This window comes from Cetorhinus maximus, chromosome 28 (assembly GCF_964194155.1).
Source record: "Cetorhinus maximus chromosome 28, sCetMax3.hap1.1, whole genome shotgun sequence".
In the NCBI taxonomy this organism is placed as follows: domain Eukaryota; kingdom Metazoa; phylum Chordata; class Chondrichthyes; order Lamniformes; family Cetorhinidae; genus Cetorhinus; species Cetorhinus maximus.
Window position 1 is genome coordinate 16467070 of NC_135906.1, and position 20323 is coordinate 16487392.

Consider the following 20323-nt stretch of genomic DNA (forward strand, 5'->3'; position numbering starts at 1 on the left):
CACCTCATAAAGTGCGGGTGTGGGGCATGAACAGATGTGTTCCCCCCCCCCCCACCCCCCCGCCACCCACTTCCCAGCAGGAATGACTAAGAAAGTTTCCAGAATTCCACTCTTTAAACCCTCATAGGATGATAGGAAATAGGAGCCAGGCATCGACCATATTGCCCTCTGAGGCTGCTCTGCCATTCAACATGATCATAGCTGATCTTCTGCCTCAACTCCACTTTCACACCACTCCCCATCTCCCTTGATTCCCTGAAATATCAAAAATCTATCTACCCAAGTCTTAAATATACTCAAGCATCCACAACCCTTTGGGGTAGAAAATTCCAAAGATTCGGAATCCCCTGAGTGATAGAGTTTCTCCTCATCTCAGTCCTAAATGATTGACTCCTTATCCTGAGACTGTGCCCCCTTGTTCTAGATTCCCAGCCAGGGGAAACAACCTCTCAGTACCTGCTCTATCAAGCCCCTTCAGAACCTTGTATGTTTCAATAAGATCATTTCTCATTCTTCTAAACTCCAGAAAGTATAGGCCTAATTTACTCAGCCTGTCATCATCATAGGATAACCCTGTCATCACAGGAACCTTCACTATACTATCTCCTGTTCCTTAGATATTGAGACTAAAACTGCACATAGTACTCCAGTGTGGTCTCACCAAAGTTCTATACAGTTGTAGTGAGACTTCCTTGTTCTTGCTATTTGCCTCCCTAATTGCTTGCTGTACCTACATGCTAACTTTGTGTTCCTTGTGCAACTGTACCCAAGTCTCTCTGAACATCAACATTTAAAAGTTACAAGTCTTTTTAAAAATATTCTGCGTTTCTATTATCATCAAAGTGAACAACCTCACACTTCTCCACATTATACTCCACCTTGTTGCCCACTCACTTAACCTGTCTATGTCTCTTTGCAGCCTTTTAGCATCCTCTTCACAGCTTACATCCCCACCTAGCTTTGTATCGTTAGCAAACTTAGATACATTACCCTTGGTCTCATCATCTCAGTCATTAATATAAGTTGTAAATAATTAAGGCCTCAGCACTGATCCTTGCAGCACTCCACTAATTACAGCCTGCCAACTTGAAAATGTCCCATTTATCCCTACCCTCTGCTTCCTGTCTGTTAATCAATCCTCTATACGTGCTTAATATATATTACCTCCAAACTCCATGAGTCCTTGTCTATTAACTTTTGTGTGGCACCTTATCAAATGCCTTTTGGAAATCTAAATATACTACATCTACTGGCTCCTCTTTAGACTAGTTACATCTTCAAAAAACTCTAATAAATTTATCAAACACAATTTCCCTTTCATAAAATCATGTTGACTCAGTCTCATCATACTATGATTTTCTAAGATGTCTTTAATAATAGATTCCAGCATTTTCCCAATGGCTGATGTCAGGCTCGTTTTCCTCCAGAACGTCATGTGACGAAGGATAGAACTAGAGTCAATCTTTATACACTTTTATATTTATTTACAGTGTTTAGATATACAAGCAGATATTTCCTAACCCAATAATCAGTTTTACTCACTAATACAAAAGCAAAATAATGCAGATGCTGGAAATCTGAAACAAAAACAGAAAATGCTAGAAATACTCAGTAGATCAGACAGCATCCATGGAGAGAAACAGAGTTAACGTTAGTGCTGGACTGGTATATTTTTATGGCCTTTGTTCAAGCTCAGCTGAGACTTCCTAACTTTGTATCAACAGACAGAGGAAACTTTTATCTCATCTGTGAGCTCGATTTGAATGCAGCTCCCAGAGGGGAAAGGCTGGAGTCTAACCCATTGCACCATTCAGTTAAAAACATGACAAGGTCACCTCAGCCTGTTTATGTTGTCAAATCATTCTTTCAACTCAGGAGTTGATGGGGTTTAAATTATGCCACTTGTACTATCAGGGGAAGGAATCTAGACATTGCAGGGCCTTGAAAACCAGTCACCAGGTCTGACCCCAAGTGCATTAATCACCTGCTAACACTGGCTACTTGCACTTCCAATGTATGCCAGAGAGTTGGTGGTGTAGTGGTAATGTCACTGTATTAGTAATCTAGAGGCCCAAACTGATGGTCTAATAGGTTCAAATCGCACCATGGCGGCTGGTAGGTTTTAAATTCAATTAATTATCCATGATATAAAGCAAGTCTCAGTAATGGTGACCATGAAACCATTGTTGATTGTTGTAAAAACCTATCTGGGTCACTAATGCCCTTTCGGGAAGGAAATCCATTGCCCTTCTCTGGCCTGGCTCCAGACCCTCTTAACTGCCCAGCGAAATGGCCTAGCAAGCTAGTCAGTTAAAGGGCAATTAACAACAAGCAACAAATGCTCATCGTGCCCCGTAAAAGAATAAAGGAAAAAAAAAATTGAGACAAATGCTGGTTAACCAGTGATGCCAATATTTGCCCTTTAACCGTGAGCAACTTTAACAAATTATACAAGAGCTGGCATCAGTAAGAGGGATACATGGCCATCAAATTGCTTGTTCATGCCTTATCCCCAATTGTTTGTATTCTCTCTGCACTGAGGGTGCTGTCCAGGCCAGTGCATGTATTGTGTTAGCTTAGGTTTGTTGTCATTCTGAGCTTTGGGTCGAAACTAAAGGGGGTGTGTAATCACCTATTGCTGGAATCTGTAACTGAAGATCTATCAGTAAGGAAAGAAAGGCTTCCATTTACACAATAAAATAAAAGCGAAATACAATGGTTGCTGGAAATCTGAAATAAAAACAGAAATCGCTGGAAAAACTCAGCAGGTTTGGTAGCATCTGAAAAAGGGTCATATGGACTCGAAACGTTAACTCTGTTTCTGTCTCCACAGATGCTGCCAGACCTGCTGAGGTTTTACAGTGTTTTTTCTGTCTTTACTTCTATTCACATAGTTTCATGCCCTTAGAACATCCCAAAGTGCCTTACAGCCAATTAAGCACTTGAAAGTGTAGCCATTGTTCTAATGTAGGAAACTTGACAATCACTTTATGGACAACAAGGACACAGACTGCAGTATGATATTTGGCAGCCTCCTGCCTTGTGAAATGATGGTTTGTGCCATGGCAGTCAGTTCCGTGTTAAACATAAACAAAAACAGAAACAGAATTACCTGGAAAAACTCAGCAGGTCTGGCAGCATCGGCGGAGAAGAAAAGAGTTGACGTTTCGAGTCCTCATGACCCTTCGGCAGAACTTCTGTTCTGCCGAAGGGTCATGAGGACTCGAAACGTCAACTCTTTTCTTCTCCGCCGATGCTGCCAGACCTGCTGAGTTTTTCCAGGTAATTCTGTTTCTGTTTTTGTTTTGGATTTCCAGCATCCGCAGTAGTTTTTTGTTTTTATCTCAGTGTTAAACATAGTCTGGTGGGACTCAAGAGCCCCATTCCGGCTTGGCAGTCTCTGCCACATTTGCTGCAGATGAAGACACTGGGCCGAGAAGGTGCAGGAATCACTGACCTCTGTTTTCTCTGGATTCTCTTCTAAGTAGTTGAGCTTTCCTTTTCTGCTCGCCTCTTCCAATGCCCCTCCAAACAGTCAGAGGTCATGGTTGTCGGCAACTGTCTCCCATGTGATAATGACTGTATAATCTGTTTTAGTGTTGCTGTTTGAGGGATGAATATTGACCAGGGCACTGGAAAGAATTCCTGTGCTCTTCTTTGAATAGCTAGTACCACGGGAACTTCTACTCCACCTGAGAAAGCAAACAGGACCTCAGTTTAACATCTCACCCAAAGACGTCACCTCAATCAGTACTGCACTGGGGTGTCAGCTTAGATTATGAGCTCAGGTCTCTGGAGTTGAACCCATGACATCCTGACTAGATGCTTCCAGAGTACTGTCCCAGCAGCCATCTTCTCTAAGCAGGCCTCATACCGGATCTCCATTACCTGCAAACTCCTGACTGCATTTTGGGTTTCCTGCCACTGAATCCCTCCCTCCCCCAACTTCATCCCTTCAGCCCAGGCTGCTAATAGGCTGAGTTGCTTATTGAAGCACGCCAAAGGTTTTCAACATTGTTGCCCCACATTGTGATACTTCCTTTTAATTGTCCCCATCTCTTTAACTTTAACTTACACACAATGTTCCGCTCAATATGCTGTTCAAACCTGGACATGCTAATCACAGAATTTTAACGGCACAGAAGGACATTCAGCCCATCGTGTCTGCACTGGCTGTCTGAATGAGCATTATGACCATTGCCCTGCCTTTTCCCCATACTCTTGCACATTGTTTCTATTCAAATAATCATCTAATGCCCTCTTGAATGCCTTGATTGTGCCTGCCTCCACCACACTTCCAGGCAGTGCATTCCAGATCGGAATCACTCACTGTGTTGCTTCTTTTGCAAATCACTTTAAATCCGTGCCCTCTATTCTTGATCCTTTTGCAAGTGATCCTTTATGAGCTGATCTAGGAAAAAGAAGTACAAACAGCAACTTTAAAAGTACAGCTATTTGAGTCTGACAAAAGAGAGAGGTGTAGGATAAAGAGACTGAGAGATAGTTGGATAGAGTCAGGGAGAGAGAGTGAGAGAGAGTGAGAATCAGAGAGAGATTCAGAGAGGGAGCAAGAGTCAGAAAGTTAGAGGGAGGGAGTTAAACAGAGAGAGGGAGGATTAAAGAAAGCGAGAGAGAGAGATAGTTAGAGACGACAGGACAGAGAAAGGTTGACAGAGAGAGATAGATGATAGATAACAAGAGAAAATAAATTATATAGAGAGAGATCAGGCAGTAGCAGAGATTAAATTTGCAGCAGGGAATTGGCTGGAACTGCCCCTTTAATATCACACTCTCATATTTTGCAGCCCCCCTCTTTCTGGTTGTAACTTCAGAGAGGTTATAAGAGAAAATCTGAGGTTATTAGAGTTCAGCAGTGGCTGGTAGTGCCAGCTGAGTATGTACCCCAGTGTAATGCTGCTGCACACCTCCCTCTCTCTCTCTCCCTCCCACTTTTTACATCACTGACTGCAGTGAGGATACAGGAGCAGCTTGCAGACACTGTCTGTGCAAAGCTGCCATAGGAGGAGACTATAAACAGTGTGCATTCCAGACATCCAGGAGAGAGAGGCCAGCAATCAGTGAAAGGACTCGAGGACTGGGAATGGTGATCAATAAGGTTGAGGCACAGTGACTCCTGTGTGACATAGTTGCAGACTGTGGTACCCAAGAGAGAGAGAGAGAGAGAGAAAGAGAAGCTCCATTTTACGATGCTGTTTCCCTGGATTTGATGTGACAAGCTTTATGCTTCACCTTACTGAATGCTGGAAGATTTATATGTTGTCATTTTCCTGTTGTATGAACATAACTGGTGTAGAAGATATGAGAAGCAGCAGAGTCCGATACTTTCTCTCTCCTCTCCACCAAACTGCAGTGTACTGTGGGTAGTCGGAGTCTGCAGTGCAGGGGAGACATCTTGTCACCGGCAGCTGCTGGCTTCGGCCTAACCGAGCAGGAGCCTGTCCTGGCCCCATCAAGTGCCAAGTGCCACCAGAGAAAGGTGGATGGAATCGAAACACCGGGTTGTGTGTGACAGTACAGGGCTGGTGTCATGAGGAGCCCCTTGGGAACCGTGCCAGAGATATCTCCATCAGCTGAGGTCACTCCAGATTCCAAGGAGATGCCAAGTGCACTGGATGAAATTTAAAAGCTCGGAGCCTTCTCTCTCCCTCGTATGGTATAGGGAAGGCTGGAGAAGCTGTGTTGTGAACAGGCTCTGGATTAGTCACTGCCGATCTCCCCAGCAGTACAGGTGTTTACCCGACACTGCCTAGCAGGCAGACCTATAAATTCCACAGGAGTGCTAAAGCCTGACAGAAGATGCCACTGGTTGACTTTTTTTGTGAGACATGCTCTAAGCCGTGGCTGGTAGCCTGGTGGGATCAGGTAGGACTCTGCTTCTCAAATTATTCCATTTCCCTTTAGTCTTGTTTTCATTGATTGTTGGGTCCATGCAACCCTTTCTGCCGTTGGTGAGTAAGTTCCAGACTTTCCTATGACTTGGTGATTAGAATTTGTCCCCCCTCTTGTCAGATGATTAAAACTTGCCTTAAGTGTAAGTGGTGGATCTGATCTTGTGACAGGGCTGTGCTCAATCTCACTACTTCTTTGGTTATAATAAAAGCAAAATACTGCAGATGCTGGCGATCTGAAATAAAAACAGAAAATGCTGGAAAACCTCAGCAGGTCTGGCAGCATCTGTGGAGAGAGAAACAGAGTTAACGTTTCGAGTCTGATATGTCTCTTCTTCAGCTATCCAGGATTGAAAAACAGTTTTGCTTTTCATTGTGAGGTTGCTGTAAACAGGAAGTGCTCCCATTATTCTGTTATTGTCATAGAGTTTGCAAACCTTCCTGGACTTGTGTCTGTGTTCCCCACATTAAAGCCAAGAAAGCTCAGAGTAGGGGGTCTCATAAGCTGGGAAATGAAAACACAACCTTCACAGTGCTGCCTCAGCACTGAAACACCGTCAGTAATTCCCTCTGACTGATTAAAGCTCAGCAGTGCCCTGCTGTCCCACGCTCTGACCTGATTGTAGAGAAGCTGAAGATAGCTGTCATACATCCAGTGACACACTGGCTTTCAGAACACCCAACAGCTGGTGGTCAGTGGGCGAATGTACTGCCCCCAGAGAGGCACAGTTAGCTGACCCCAGTCTGTTTGACCCTTGATGAGAGAAGGGATTACATTCCTATGAAGCATCTTGGAATGTTTTATCACATTAAAAGTACAATATAAATGCAAGTTTTTGTTGTTGATATGAAACGTATGTGGGAATTGAGGACAGGATCAGGCTCAAATGTGATTTCCCCCATAGCCTAACAGTACTCAATGTCTGGATTCAAAACCAGGAGGGTAGGCCAGGAGCTGAGAATAGAGGTCACTGCTTCAGGAGAGATAGGGACAAAAGGGTTAAAGTATCTAATAAATGGGTTTATATCTAATGCCTACAAGGATGTAAAAATTGCTTTTCAGACTTTGACACGTGAGAATTTCTGTAATAATTTTAAAAATGATCAAAGCTAGCTATTTCTGGCTGGTGACTTCTGACCTCTGATTGACCTCTGGATCTTTCCAAGGGGCACTAGTCTCTAATTCATAATGTTACAGACCAGAAGGAGACCATTTGGCCCATCACGCCTGTATCAGCTCTTTGACAGAGCTATCCAATTAATCCTTCTCTCTCCCCACCAAGTATTTATCTAACTCCCTTTTGAAAGTTCCTATTGAACAAACTTCCACTGCTCTTTCAGGCAGTGCATTCCAGATCACAACAAGGTGCTGACTTAAAGAATTCTCCTCATCTTCCCTCTGGTTCTTTTTCTAATTATTTCTAATAATTACTCTGATTACTGACCCTTTTGCCCCTGGATGCAGTTTCTCCCTATTTGCTGTATCAAAACCTCATCATTAATAACAGGAAGGACAGAAATGAAACCCTGGGCTCACAAGGAAATACGAGTTGCAAACAACTACACAGAGCCATAGAAAAGTTACAGCACAGAATGAGGCCATTCAGCCCATCGTGTCTGCGCCGACTGAAAGATAAAAAATAAAACTAGCTGCCCATTTTAATCCCACCTTCCAGCACCCGGTCCATAGCCTTGCAGGTTGCAGCATTTCAGGTGCAGATCCAGGTGCCTTTTAAATGAGTTGAGGGTTTCTGCCTCCACCACCAAACTGAGCAGTGAATTCCAAACACCCACCACCCTCTGGGTGAAGAGGTTCCTTTTAATCTTTCTACCATTCACCTTAAATCTGTGCCCCCTGATAATTGACCTCTCTGCTAGGGGAAACAGGGCATCCCTGTTTACTCTATTTAGGCCCCTCATAATCTTGTACACCTCAATTAATTCACCCCTCAGCCTCCTCCATTCTAAGGAAAACAACCCCAGCCTATCCAATCTTTCCTCATTAGCTGCAATTTTCAAGCCCTGGCTACATTCTTTTAAATTTCCTCTGCACTCTCTCCAGAGCAATTATGTCCTTCCTGTAACGTGATGACCAGAACTGTACACAAAACTCCAGCTGTGGCCTACCCAGCATTTTATACAGTTCCAGCATTACATCCCTGATTTTCTTTCAATACCTCGTCCAGTAACGGAAAGCATTCCATATGCTTTCTTTACCACCTTATCCACCTGTCCTGACACCATCAGGGCCTTGTGGACATGCACACCAAGGACTCTCACTTCCTCTACCCCTCCCAATATCCTCCCATTTATTGTGTATTCCCTTGCTTTGTTTGCCCTCCCCAAATTCATTACTTCTCTGGATTGAATTCTATCTGCCACTTTTCCACTCACTCAACCAAACTCAATCAAAAGGACATAGACAAGTGAGTTGAGTAAGCAGATAGGTGGCAGATGAAGTTCAATACAGAGAGGTTTGAGGTGATTCGTTTTGGTAGGAAGAACATGGAGAGACAGTATAAAATAAGGGGTACAATTCTTAAGCAGGTGCAGGAGCAGAGAGACCTGTGTGTATATGTACATAGATCATTGAAGGTGGCAGGACAGGTGGAGAGAGCAGTTAATAAAGCATATAGTATCCTGGGCTTTATTAATAGGGGCATAGAGTACAAGAGCAGGGAGGTTATGCTGAATTTATATAAGACACTGGTTAGACCTCAGCTGGAGTATTGTTCTGGGTGCCACACTACAGGAAGGATGTGAACACATTGGAGAAAGTGCAGAAGAGGTTTACAAGAATGATTCCAGGGAGGAGAAACTTGAGTTATGAAGATAGGCAGGAGAGGTTGAGACTGTTCTCCTTGGAGAGGAGAAGGCTAAGAGAAGATTTGATAAAAGTGTTCAAAATCTACTGGATAGAGTAGACAGGGAGAAGCTGTCCTGTTAGTCAAAGGATCAAGAATGAGAAGGCACAGATTTAAAGTTGCAAAAGAAGCAAATCTAATGTGAGAAGGAACTTTTTCACACAACGAGTGGTTTGGGTCTGGAATGCACTGCCTGAAAGTGTGGTGGAGGCAGGTTCAATTGAGACATTCAAGAGAGCAATAGGTGATTATTTGAATAGAATCAATGTGCAAGGGTTCGGGGAAAAAGCAGGATAATGGCACTAAGTCATGATGCTCATTTGGAGAGCCGGTGGAGACATGATGGGCAGAATGGCCTTTTTCTGCGCTATAAAATTTTTGTGATTCTGTGATATCATTCTGGAAACAACAGCTATCGTTTTCACTATCAACTACACGGCCAATTTTTGTGTCATTGAAAATTTCCCAATCATGCCACCCACATTTTAGACCAAATCATTAATATATACAACAAACAGCAAGGGCCCCAACACTGAGCCCTGTGGAACACCACTGGAAACTGTTTTCCATTGGCAAAAACATCCATCAACCATTACCCTTTGTTTCCTGTCACTGAGCCAATTTTAAATCCAACTCACCACCTTGCCCTGTATCCCATGGGCTTTTACTTTTCTGACCAGTCTGCCGTGTTGGACCTTGTCAAATACATTACTGAAACCTATGTAGACAACATCCACTACACTACCCTCATCAATCCTCCTTGTTACTTCCTCAAAAAATTCGATTAAATTAGTAAGACACGACCTTCCCCTAACAAAACCATGCTGACTATCTGATTAATCCTTTCTTTTCTAAGTGACAGTTTATCCTGTCTTTCACAATTGATTCTAATAATTTGCCCACCACAGAAGTCAGACTGATTGGCCTATACTTATTTGGTCTATCCCTCGCACCCTTATTAAATAATGGTACAACATTTGCAGACCTCCAAACCCCTGGTACCTCACCTGTATCTAGTGAGGATTGGAAAATGATCCTCAGAGCATCCGCTATTTCCTCCCTGGCTTCCTTAAACAGTCGGATACAATCCATCCGGCCCTGGTGACTTATTCACCTTCAAGGATGTCAGTCTCTTCAGTACACCTTCTCTCACTATGCTTATTGTATCTAATATTTCACACTCCTCTTTAATTGGTCATTTGCTTTGTCCTTCTCCTTAGTGAAGACAGAGACAAAGTGCTCAATGAGAACCCTGCCCGCATCTTCAGCATCAGTGCATGAGTTACCATGTACATCTCTGATAGGCTCTACCTTTTCCTTAGTTATTCTCCTGCTCTTAATGTATTGGTAAAACACCTTTGGGTTTTCTTTGATTTCACCCGCCAATATTTTTTCGTATCCTCTCTTTGCTTTCCTAATTACCTTTTCTACTTCATCCCTGTACTTTCTATACTCCTCTAGGCTCTCTACAGTATTAAACTTTTTGTGACTGTCTTAAGCTTTCTTTTTCTGCTTTATCTTACTCTGTATGCTTCTAGATAACCAGGGGGCTCTGGATTTGGCAGTACTGCCTTTTTTCTTTGTGGGAACATGTCTACACTGTGCTTGTAGAATCTTGCTTTTTGTTGCCTCCCTGGTCTGCCACTGATTTCCCTTCAAGCAGCTGTAACCAGTCCACTTTCGCCAAATCATCTCTCAGCTTCGTAAAATTTGTCCTTCCCCAATTTAGAACTTTCACTCCTGTTCTATCTTTATCCTTTTCCATAATTATATTAAATCCAACTGTATTATGGTCACTATCTCCAAAATGGTCACCCACTGCTACTTCATCCACTTGCCCAGCTTCATTTCCCAATGCTAAATCTAGAATTGCATTCCCTCTCATTGGGCTTGTTACATGTTGGCTAAAAAAGTTCTCTTCAATGCAGTGCTCCAGAACTTGCTGTGTCCCCAGTCTTGAAAGCACACTAGACTAATGAAGAGCATAGATCTGATACACTAAGCTGGCTTACACCGGCCTGTTTCTGTGTTCCAAATATTTTATAGAATAATATTGTTGGTCATATGGTGTAAAATGCAATCCTCCAATTTACTATCAGCAACTCCACTAGCCCCATTCACCACTTCACAATGTGATCTGAATTTGGTTTAGCAAGTTCTGTTTGCACCCACTGCACTTGGTGCACAACACCGAGTGATCCAGCTCAGCCCATTCCAGCCCAGCACAAACCCAGCCCACACAGCCCTGCCCAGTCCACCCCAGCCCAGTCCACCCCAACCCACCCCAGGGCCTTGTGTAAAGCTCATCCCAGTAGGCAGCACATCCATGCATTAAGCCATACAGTCTCTTGCCAGTGAGAGATTGTGCCAAAAAACTGTACTAGTGCATTTATCCACTGAGATATCTAGGTATCTCCAAACGCTGTACTGTTGCCTCTGATCTGGTACAACTGGGTCTTTGGTTGATAAGCTTAGAACCGGACTGTGGCTTTTCTCTGACCCCTCTTGTGGTTTCAGTCCAGTCCAGAGTGAACATGATGACAATGCCAAGTTTCTTCAGACATTTCTATAGTTGATACTATGGTGTAAGGGGGGGAAAGATCTGTTTTGAATTTGAGCACGATGTACCTGATCTGGAGGTGCTTGAACTGCTCACCAGAGCCTCTTTATCTGTGCCTTCTTTAAATTTAACTTTCAGACGTGATTATCAAATCTGAGACAAATGTAAAGATATCAAAATGCAAAATCGTACGGAATATTTTTTCTGTAAAAATAACTCTACGGGAGTAAGCAACAAAAAGTTACCGCAGTAACTGCTGTCACGTTTCCTGGAACTGCCTGCAGGGATGGTGGAAGTGGAAATGATCAAATTGGGTGGGCACTTGAGGGAAATAACTTTCAGAGTTCTGGAGATAGAGCAGGGGAATGGACTGACTGAATTGCTCCACAGAGGCATGAACTCGATGGGCCAGATGACCACCTTCTGTACTGTAATGATTCTCTATGATTTGAGGAAGTAACTCCAGATTAATACTGTTTGATCTGTGTCAGATGGGAGTGAATCGTTCCCTTTTACCCTCTGTGTGTAGCCAGTTTTTCGCTGGTCCAGGAGTCCATTTCCTTTGCTGACTCTCTGGGGTATTAGTGACGTAGAAGGAATTTTTTAAGATCTGTTTATATACTTGAAGAACATAATTTGGCAGCTGGTAGATTAGTATCTTTGGATGAACTCCGCATTTTCCATTAGTTTATGGAAAATTATTGGCAGCTTAGTGTGGGAGAGATAGAGCTGGGGAAGGGGAAGAAAGAAGTTTGGAAATGAGGGAAAGTGAGGGTGTGCAATTGGACAGAGCTAGGGAGAGAGACAAAGGCCAGAATCTTGTGCTCTCGCTGGTGGCGAGCATGGAGGCCCAAAGGGCATTGACTTTGGTGCGACGGTGGCGAACCTGAACCCTGCTTCTACCAGAATTAAGTCTGGGCAGGGAGGCCCATGGTTACCTGTCACACATGTTGCCAATTGAGGCCCTTTAGTGGCCAATTACTGACCATTTAAGGGCCTTGCCCTGCTGCTGCTGATAATAACCTAGTGGTGGGTAGGCCTGTCGATGTGTGTTGTGCACGACCAGTAAAACTGCGACCAGCTTGTCACCTCCTCGGGGTTGGGGGGCAGTCACTTGACCAAAGGCACTCAGTGCCCGATTGAAGGACTAGACATCGGAAAGGGTGGGGGAGCCTGTTGAGAGCCACCCCGCTGCCCTTGCTGCTGAGACCTACACCTCTTTCCCCGTGACCCCCACCCTGCAAAACCCCCTCCCGCCACGTATATTACTTACCTGTAGCCTGGGTGGCTCTGCGATTCAGGGACGCTGGTGCTGTCCTTCCAGCAGCAGCCACAACCTCCCAAGTGACGCTGCTGAGCACAAGGGCTGCCGGCCTCTGATTAGCCAGCAGCTCTCAGCAGGCGAGACCCCCGCCTTGATTCCAGAGGAAGGCCCCGCCGCTGGCCTTGCCACTGCCTGATCGACATGTGGCTCAGTGGGCCTTCCAGAAAAGAAGCAACTGGCCAGCTGGCGGGCAAGACCCCAGATACCTCCTAAAGTGTGCAGTTTCAGTTTGTTCACAATCTGTACACCTTCCTTCACTGAACCTCGGAAATACTGAGTCTATGGGATAAATTTTAGGTACTGATGGAGGGGCTCTCCCTCTAATGGTGGCCTGGCTGCTAAGGTCATTTTTAAATTTAAAAGGTTAGAAAGTTGGAGCAAAGGCACCTCCATCTTGAGGCGCCCTCTGTCTCCTTTAACCAAAAGGGCAGTGTGCTGCTACTTCAGTGCTGGATGGCCTCCTATTGGCTTCTGGAGTCCACCCACCATTTCTAATTTGATGGTGACCCCGCCCTTTGGCCATTGAAAATTTTAGCTGGTTGACTGTTCCCTACCCAATGCAGATTCATGATCCTCATTTGACCCTGATGGTGGGGTCCCAGTGTTCATGGAGCAAATCCTGCCCCATGTTTCCCATGCTGTCCACAAACTTCATTCATCAACATTGGTTCCATTCCCCTCTCTGGCCTGTGATGAAGGCCGTTTATATCCACTTCGGCAACAATCCTCCCATCCACCCCTAGCCTAACCCCCCCACCACTGAGACCCACACCCTCATTAGACTCAATTCATATGATACTCTCCTTGCCCACTTCCCTTTTCCATTCTCCATAAGTTGCACTCACCCCACCACCCCTGTTCTCACTAACTATATACTTAGGTACAGTATAAGGTCCAAGCTAGGAGTTGTCTCCATGCTTGCTCCTACACGACTCTGTCCAACACTACACTGACTCCTAGGTGTAGGTCATGTGTTCTCTTGTATCACTGTGTGGACAGTACTGTACTCAGTCTCATGTTAACCCTTTATGTGCCAGACTTCCATGCTGCACACTGTGCAGATCTCTCCTTAGTTTTCTCCTCTTCTCTCTTGTGGGCACTGACCATGCTCCCATGGACACTGGGCCTCCCCTGGCACTCAGACAATGGGAGTCACAGCCAACCCAGCCTGTCCTCACAGACATCCACAGAGGGGTACAGGATACAGTCTGAGACACAGAGAACAGTTACAGCCCTCACTGCTGCCTTACTGGTATCGGTTAATTGAGGTGGTCCAAGAGCAGAGACTGGATGTTTGTTCATTAAGTAAACATAAGCAGCTGTTGGTTGGAACTTCTGCTCACTTATCTTTTAAATATAAATAATGTCAAGGTCGGAGAGGATAGGCAGGAGATTGACTAGTTCCAGGTGTGAGGACTTCAGTTATGTGGAGAGAGAGGCTGAGGCTCTTCTCCTTAGAGCAGAAAAGGCTAATGGTTGATTTAATGGAGGTGCTCCAAATCATGAGGGGTTCAGATAGCATGAACAAGGAGAAACTATTTCCTGTGGCAGAAGGATTGGCAACTGGAGCTCACAGATTGAAGATAATTGCCAAAAGAACCAGATGGGGGATAAGGAGAAACTTTTTAAAAATGAGTTGTTGTGATCTGGAATGAGCTGCCTGAAAGGGTGATAGAAGCAGGTTCAATAGTTACTTTCATTGGATAAATACTTGAAAAGGAGGAAATTTGCAGAGCTACAAGACAAAGCAGGAGAGTAAGACTAATTGGAAAGTCCTTTCAAAGAGACGGCAAAGGCAGAACAGACTGAATGGCATCTTTCTGTGCATTATGATTGTGTGACACTAGAATGACCTCATATCCTATCATAGTCTCACCTTTGCATTTCTGTACAACGGATCCGGTTAATAATGCAACTAGTCAGCACTGTGCCCAAGCCTGGTCTTGTCAGAAGGGATTCTTTAGGGAGAGCCTGTGTGGAGAGGAGCTCAGAGGTTCGCTATAGCAATGTTGGTATCTCCAGTAGCTGGTACTTGTCATGGAACTATAGCAGATCCCTAGATGCTATTGCCATGGAGATTTTGAATTTTTATAGCAATGTTTCCCACATCAGCACTGTCCCAGCCTCCCTCATCGGCACAGGCAGATCCAGGTAAGAGTTTAGCCTCAGAGAACATGCCATTCCCATGTATAAGGTTTAGAGTTCAATTGAAACACTCTCAATCATTAAGAGCTGCTTCACTCAGTGCTGCTTTAGTCTGCAAATAGACAGATCAGGAGCAGGATTTAAAAGGACCAATTCTAATCTGCTTATCAGGTCTTATGATCAAAAGGATCAAACCCTTCCAAATACACCCCCTCACCAGACACAGCCCCTCCCCAGACACGCCCTTCCCCAGATAAACTCCCTCCCCAAATACACCCTATCCCCAGATACACCCCCTCCCCAAATACATCCCAGTCCCAGATACAACCCCTTCCTAGATACATCCCCTTCCCAGATACATCCCCTCACCAGTTACACCCCCTCGCCAGGTACACCCCCTCCCAGTTACGCCCCTCCCCAAATAAACCCGCTTCCCAAATAAACCCCCCCCAAATAAACCCCCTCCCCAATACACCCCATCCCCAGATACACCCTTCCCCAAATACACCCCATTCCCAGCTACACCCCTCCCCAAAAACACCCCACCCCCAGATACACCCCCTCCCCAAATACGCCCCATCCCCAGATACGCCCCCTTCCCAAATAAACCCCATCCGTAAATACACTCACTCCCCAGATACACCCCCTCCTCAAAAACACCCCCCCCAAAAATACCCCCTCCCCAAATATGCCCCCAACTCAGATACACCCCCTCTCTAGATACAGCCCCTCCCCAGATACATCGCCTTGCCAGATACACCCCCTCCCCAGATACAGCCCCTCCCCAAATACACCAACTCCACAAATACATACCCTTCCCACATACACCCACTCCCCAAATAAACTCCCCCCCCAAATACATCCTATCCCCAAATACACACCCACCCCAGATATACCCCCTCCCAAAAACAGCCGCTCCCTAAAAACATCTCCTCTCCAAATACAGCATATCCCCAAATAAACAATCTCCCTAAGTACAACCTCTCCCCAAACACACACACCCTCCCCAAATACCCCCTCCCAGATAGAACACCTCCCCAAATACACACCCTCCCCAAATAAACTCCCTCCCCAAATACACAACCTTCCCAGATACCCTCCCTCCCCAAAAACACACCTTATCCAAAACACCCTCTCCCCAAAAACAACCCCTCCCCATATACACCCCAGCCCTAATTACACCCCAGCACCAAATATACCCCCTCCCCACTGTGAGGTGTGTGACAGACACAGACTGTGTCCGCACTGTGAGCTGTGTGACAGACAGACAGTGTCCGCACTGTGAGATGTGTGACAGACACAGACTGTGCCTGCACTGTGAGCTGTGCGACAGACACAGACTGTGTCCGCACTGTGAGCTGTGCGACAGACACAGACTGTGTCCGCACTGTGAGCTGTGTGACAGACACAGACAGTCTGCACTGTGAGCTGTGTGACAGACACAGACCGTGTCCGCACTGTGAGCTGTGTGACAGACACAGACCGTGTCCGCACTGTGAGCTATGTGACAGACACAGACTGTGTCCGCATTGTGAGCTTTGTGACAGACACAGGCTGTGTCCGCACTGTGAGCTGTTTGACAGACACAGACAGTGCCTGCACTGTGAGCTGTGTGACAGACACAGACCGTGTCTGCACTGTGAGCTGTTTGACAGACACAGACAATGTCTGCACTGTGAGCTATGTGACAGACACAGACCGTGTCCGCACTGTGACAGACACAGACAGTGTCCGCACTGTGAGCTGTGTGACAGACACAGACCGTGTCCACACTGTGACAGACACAGACCGTGTCCACACTGTGACAGACACAGACAGTGTCCGCACTGTGAGCTGTGTGACAGACACAGACCGTGTCCGCACCGTGACAGACACAGACAGTGTCTGCACTATGAGCTGTGCGACAGACACAGACAGTGCCTGCATTGTGAGCTGTGTGACGGACACAGACAGTATCTGCACTGTGACAGACACAGACAGTGTCCGCACCGTGAGCTGTGTGACAGACACAGACAGTGTCCGCACCGTGAGCTGTGCGACAGACACAGAAAGTGTCCGCACTGTGAGCTGAAGCTGCTGAGAGCGGCTGCTCAGTCGGAGGGTCAGCACTGAGAGGACGCTGAAATGTCAGTGGGTCAGTACAGAGGGAGTGCTGCACTGTCGAAGGGTCAGTACTGAGGGAGTGCTGCACTGTCGAAGGGTCAGTACTGAGGGAGTGCTGCACTGTCGAAGGGTCGGTACTGAGGGAGTGCTGCACTGTTGAAGGGTCAGTACTGAGGGAGTGCTGCACTGTCGAAGGGTCAGTACTGAGGGAGTGCTGCACTGTCAATGGGTCAGTACTGAGGGAGTGCTGCACTCATGGAGGGTCAGTACTGAGGGACTGATGCACTTATGGAGGGCCAGTACTGAGGGAGTGCTGCACTGCCGGAGGGTCAGTACTGAGGTAGTGCTGCACTGTCCGAGGGTCAGTATTAAGGGAGTGCTGCACTGTCGGAGGGTCAGTATTGAGGGAGTGCGTGCTGCACTCATGGAAGGCCAGTACTGAGGGAGTGCTGCACTGTCCGAGGGTCAGTATTAAGGGAGTGCTGCACTGTCGGAGGGTCAGTATTGAGGGAGTGCTGCACTGTCGGAGGGTCAGTATTGAGGGAGTGCTGCACTGTCAGAGGGTCAGTACTGAGGGAGTGTTGCACTGTCGGAGGGTCACTATTGAGGGAGCGCTGCACTGTACTGAGGGCTGAGACGATAAAACGAGTCCCTGCATAACCTACAGGTGGAAATAAAAGAATCCCAGTTTCTATTCAAAGACGATCAGGGATGTTTTCGCTGGTGTCTTGGGGCAATCGTTCCTCCAATCAACATCACTCAAACAGGATGTCATGACTGGCAAGCTGTTCCTCTGAAATTGACTGCTGTATATCATGTGTGAACAGGGTAATATGAATACCAGCCTTTTAGGTAAAATAAAATCCACAGCACAGCTACCAGAGAGATGCAAATTTTGTGTCAAATTTGGATCCTTTGTCAGGACAGGGAAAGAGAGGAGTGAAATTTTGAAGACTGGAACTGGTTGGAAGTCCTCACTGAATTCAAGCTCATGAAGTGTAGAGTCAAATAAATCACATCCTCAGTGTTTCTGCCTCTGAGCCATTCATACACCTGGGTTCACTGCATCTTTGGATTACTGGCAATCTCTTAACAGTCACCACCACACCCTGTACACATTCACACCTACATCCCGCACAGAATCATAGAATTGTTACAGGACAGAAGGAGGCCATTTGGCCTATTGTGTCTGCACCAGCTCTTTGAATGAACAATTCACCTAGTGCCATTCCCCTGCCTTTTCATCATAACCCTGCACATTTTCCCTTTTGAGGTAACAGCTTAATTCCCTCTTGAATACCTCAATTGAACTGGCCTCCACCACACTCCAGACCATAATTGTGTGGAAAAGTTTTTCCTCATGTCGCTTTTGCTTCTTTTACCAATTACTTTAAATCTGTGCCCTCTGGCTCTCGATCCTTTCACAAGTGGGAACAGTTTCTCCCTATCTACTCTGTCCAGACCCCTCATGATTTTGAATACCTCTATCAAATCTCCTCTCAGCCTTCTCTTCTCCAACAAAAACAGTTCCAACTTCTCCAATCTATCTTCGTAACTGAAGTTCCTCATCCCTGGAACCATTCTCGTGAATCTTTCCTGCACTCTCTCCAATATCTTCACATCCTTCCTAAAGTGCGGCACCCAGTACTCCAACTGAGGTCGAACGAACTAGTGTCTTATACAAGTTCAACATAACCTCCTTGCTCTTGTACTCTATACCCCTATTAATAAAGCCTAGAGTACTATATGGTTTATTAACTGCTCTCGCAACCTATTCTGCCACCTTCAATGGCTTATGCACATACACACCCAGGTCCCTCTGTTCCAGCACTCCCTTTAGAGTTGTACCCTTTATTTTATATTGTCTCCCCATGTTCTTCCTACCAAAATGAATCACCTCACGTTTCTCCACATTGAACTTCTGCCACTTGCCCACCCATTCCACCAACTTGTCTATGTCCTTTTGAAATTCTACACTGTCCTCCTCACAGTTCATAATGCTTCCAAGTTTTGTGTCATTCACAAATTTTGAAATTGTGCCCTGGACACCAAGATCCATGTCATTAATATATATTAGGAAGAGCAAGGGTTCGAACACTGACCCTAGGGAACTCCACTATAAACCTTCCTCCAATCTGAAAACATCCATTAACCATTACTCTCTGTTTTCTGTCACTGAGCCAATTCTGTATCCATGTTGCTACTGTCCCTTTTATTCCATAAGCTATAACTTTGCTCACAAGTCTGTTGTGCGACACTGTATCAAATGCCTTTTGGAAGTCCATGTACACCACATCAACAGCATTGCCCTCATCAACCCTCTCTGTTATCTCTTCGAGAAACTCCAGCAAGATAGTTAAACATGATTTTCCCTTAAGAAATCCATGCTGGCTTTCCTTAACTAACATGCATTTGTCTATCTATTAATTTTGTCCCAAATTATTATTTCTAGAAGTTTCCCCACCACCAAATAAAATTAACTGGCCCATAGTTCCTGGGTTTATCTTTACACCCGTTTTTGAACAAGGATGTAACATTTGCAATTCTCCAGTCCTCTGGCACCGCCCCTGAGTCTAAGGAAGACTGAAAAATTATGGCTAGTGCCCTTGCAATTTCTAATCTTCCTTCCCTCAGTATCCTTGGATGCACCTCATACGAATATATGAACAAGGAGCAGGAGTAGGCCATTCGGCTCCTCGAGCTTGTTCCGCCATTTAATAAGACCCTGGCTGATCTGATAGCAACCTCAAATCTGCATCGTGCCTACCCCCGATAACCTATCTCCCCCTTGTTTACCAAGAATCTATCCACCTCCACTTTAAAAATATTTAAAGACTCTGCTTCTACCGCCTTTTCAGGAAGAGAGCTCGAAAGACTCACGACCCTCTGAGTGAAAAAATTTCATCTCACCTCCGTTTTAAATAGCCACCCCTTATTTTTAAACAGTGACCCCTAGTTCTAGATTCTCCCACAAGAGAAAACATCCTCTCCACATCCACCCTGTCAAGACCCTTCAGGATCTTATATGTTTCAATCAAATCGCCTCCTACTCTTCTAAGCTCCAGCAGATACAATCCTAGCCTGTCCAACCTTTCCTCATAAGACAACCTCCCCCATTCCAGGTATTAGCCTGGTAAACCTCCTCTGAACTGCTTCCAATGCATTTATATCATGCCTTAAATAAGGTGACCAAAACTATACACAGTACTCCAAATGTGGTCTCACTAATGCTCTGTATAACTGAAGCACAACCTCCCCATTTTGTATTCAATTCCCCTCGCAATAAATGATAACATTCTATTAGCTTTCTTAATTACTTGCTGTACTTGCATACTAGCCTTTTGCGCTTCATGCACTAAGACACCCAGATCCCTCTGCATCTCAGAGCTCTGCAATCTCTCACCATTTAGATAATATG

At 45.4% G+C, this 20323-nt stretch overlaps 1 protein-coding gene across 3 annotated transcripts in view; it reads left to right on the top strand.

Moving 5' to 3' along the window:
* The window catches only part of pde4a (phosphodiesterase 4A, cAMP-specific), a 416509-nt gene that overhangs the window by 363974 nt on the left and 32212 nt on the right, over positions 1-20323 (top strand). The window contains exon 1 of one of the 3 annotated variants that reach the window (XM_078531262.1): positions 5118-5883. The exons of the other annotated variants lie outside the window; for them this stretch is intronic. Within the exon in view, the coding sequence (XP_078387388.1) occupies positions 5818-5883 (66 nt within the window). The 5' untranslated portion in view covers positions 5118-5817. Of the gene's footprint in view, positions 1-5117; positions 5884-20323 lie in introns of those variants that run through there. 3 annotated transcript variants of the gene reach the window in all.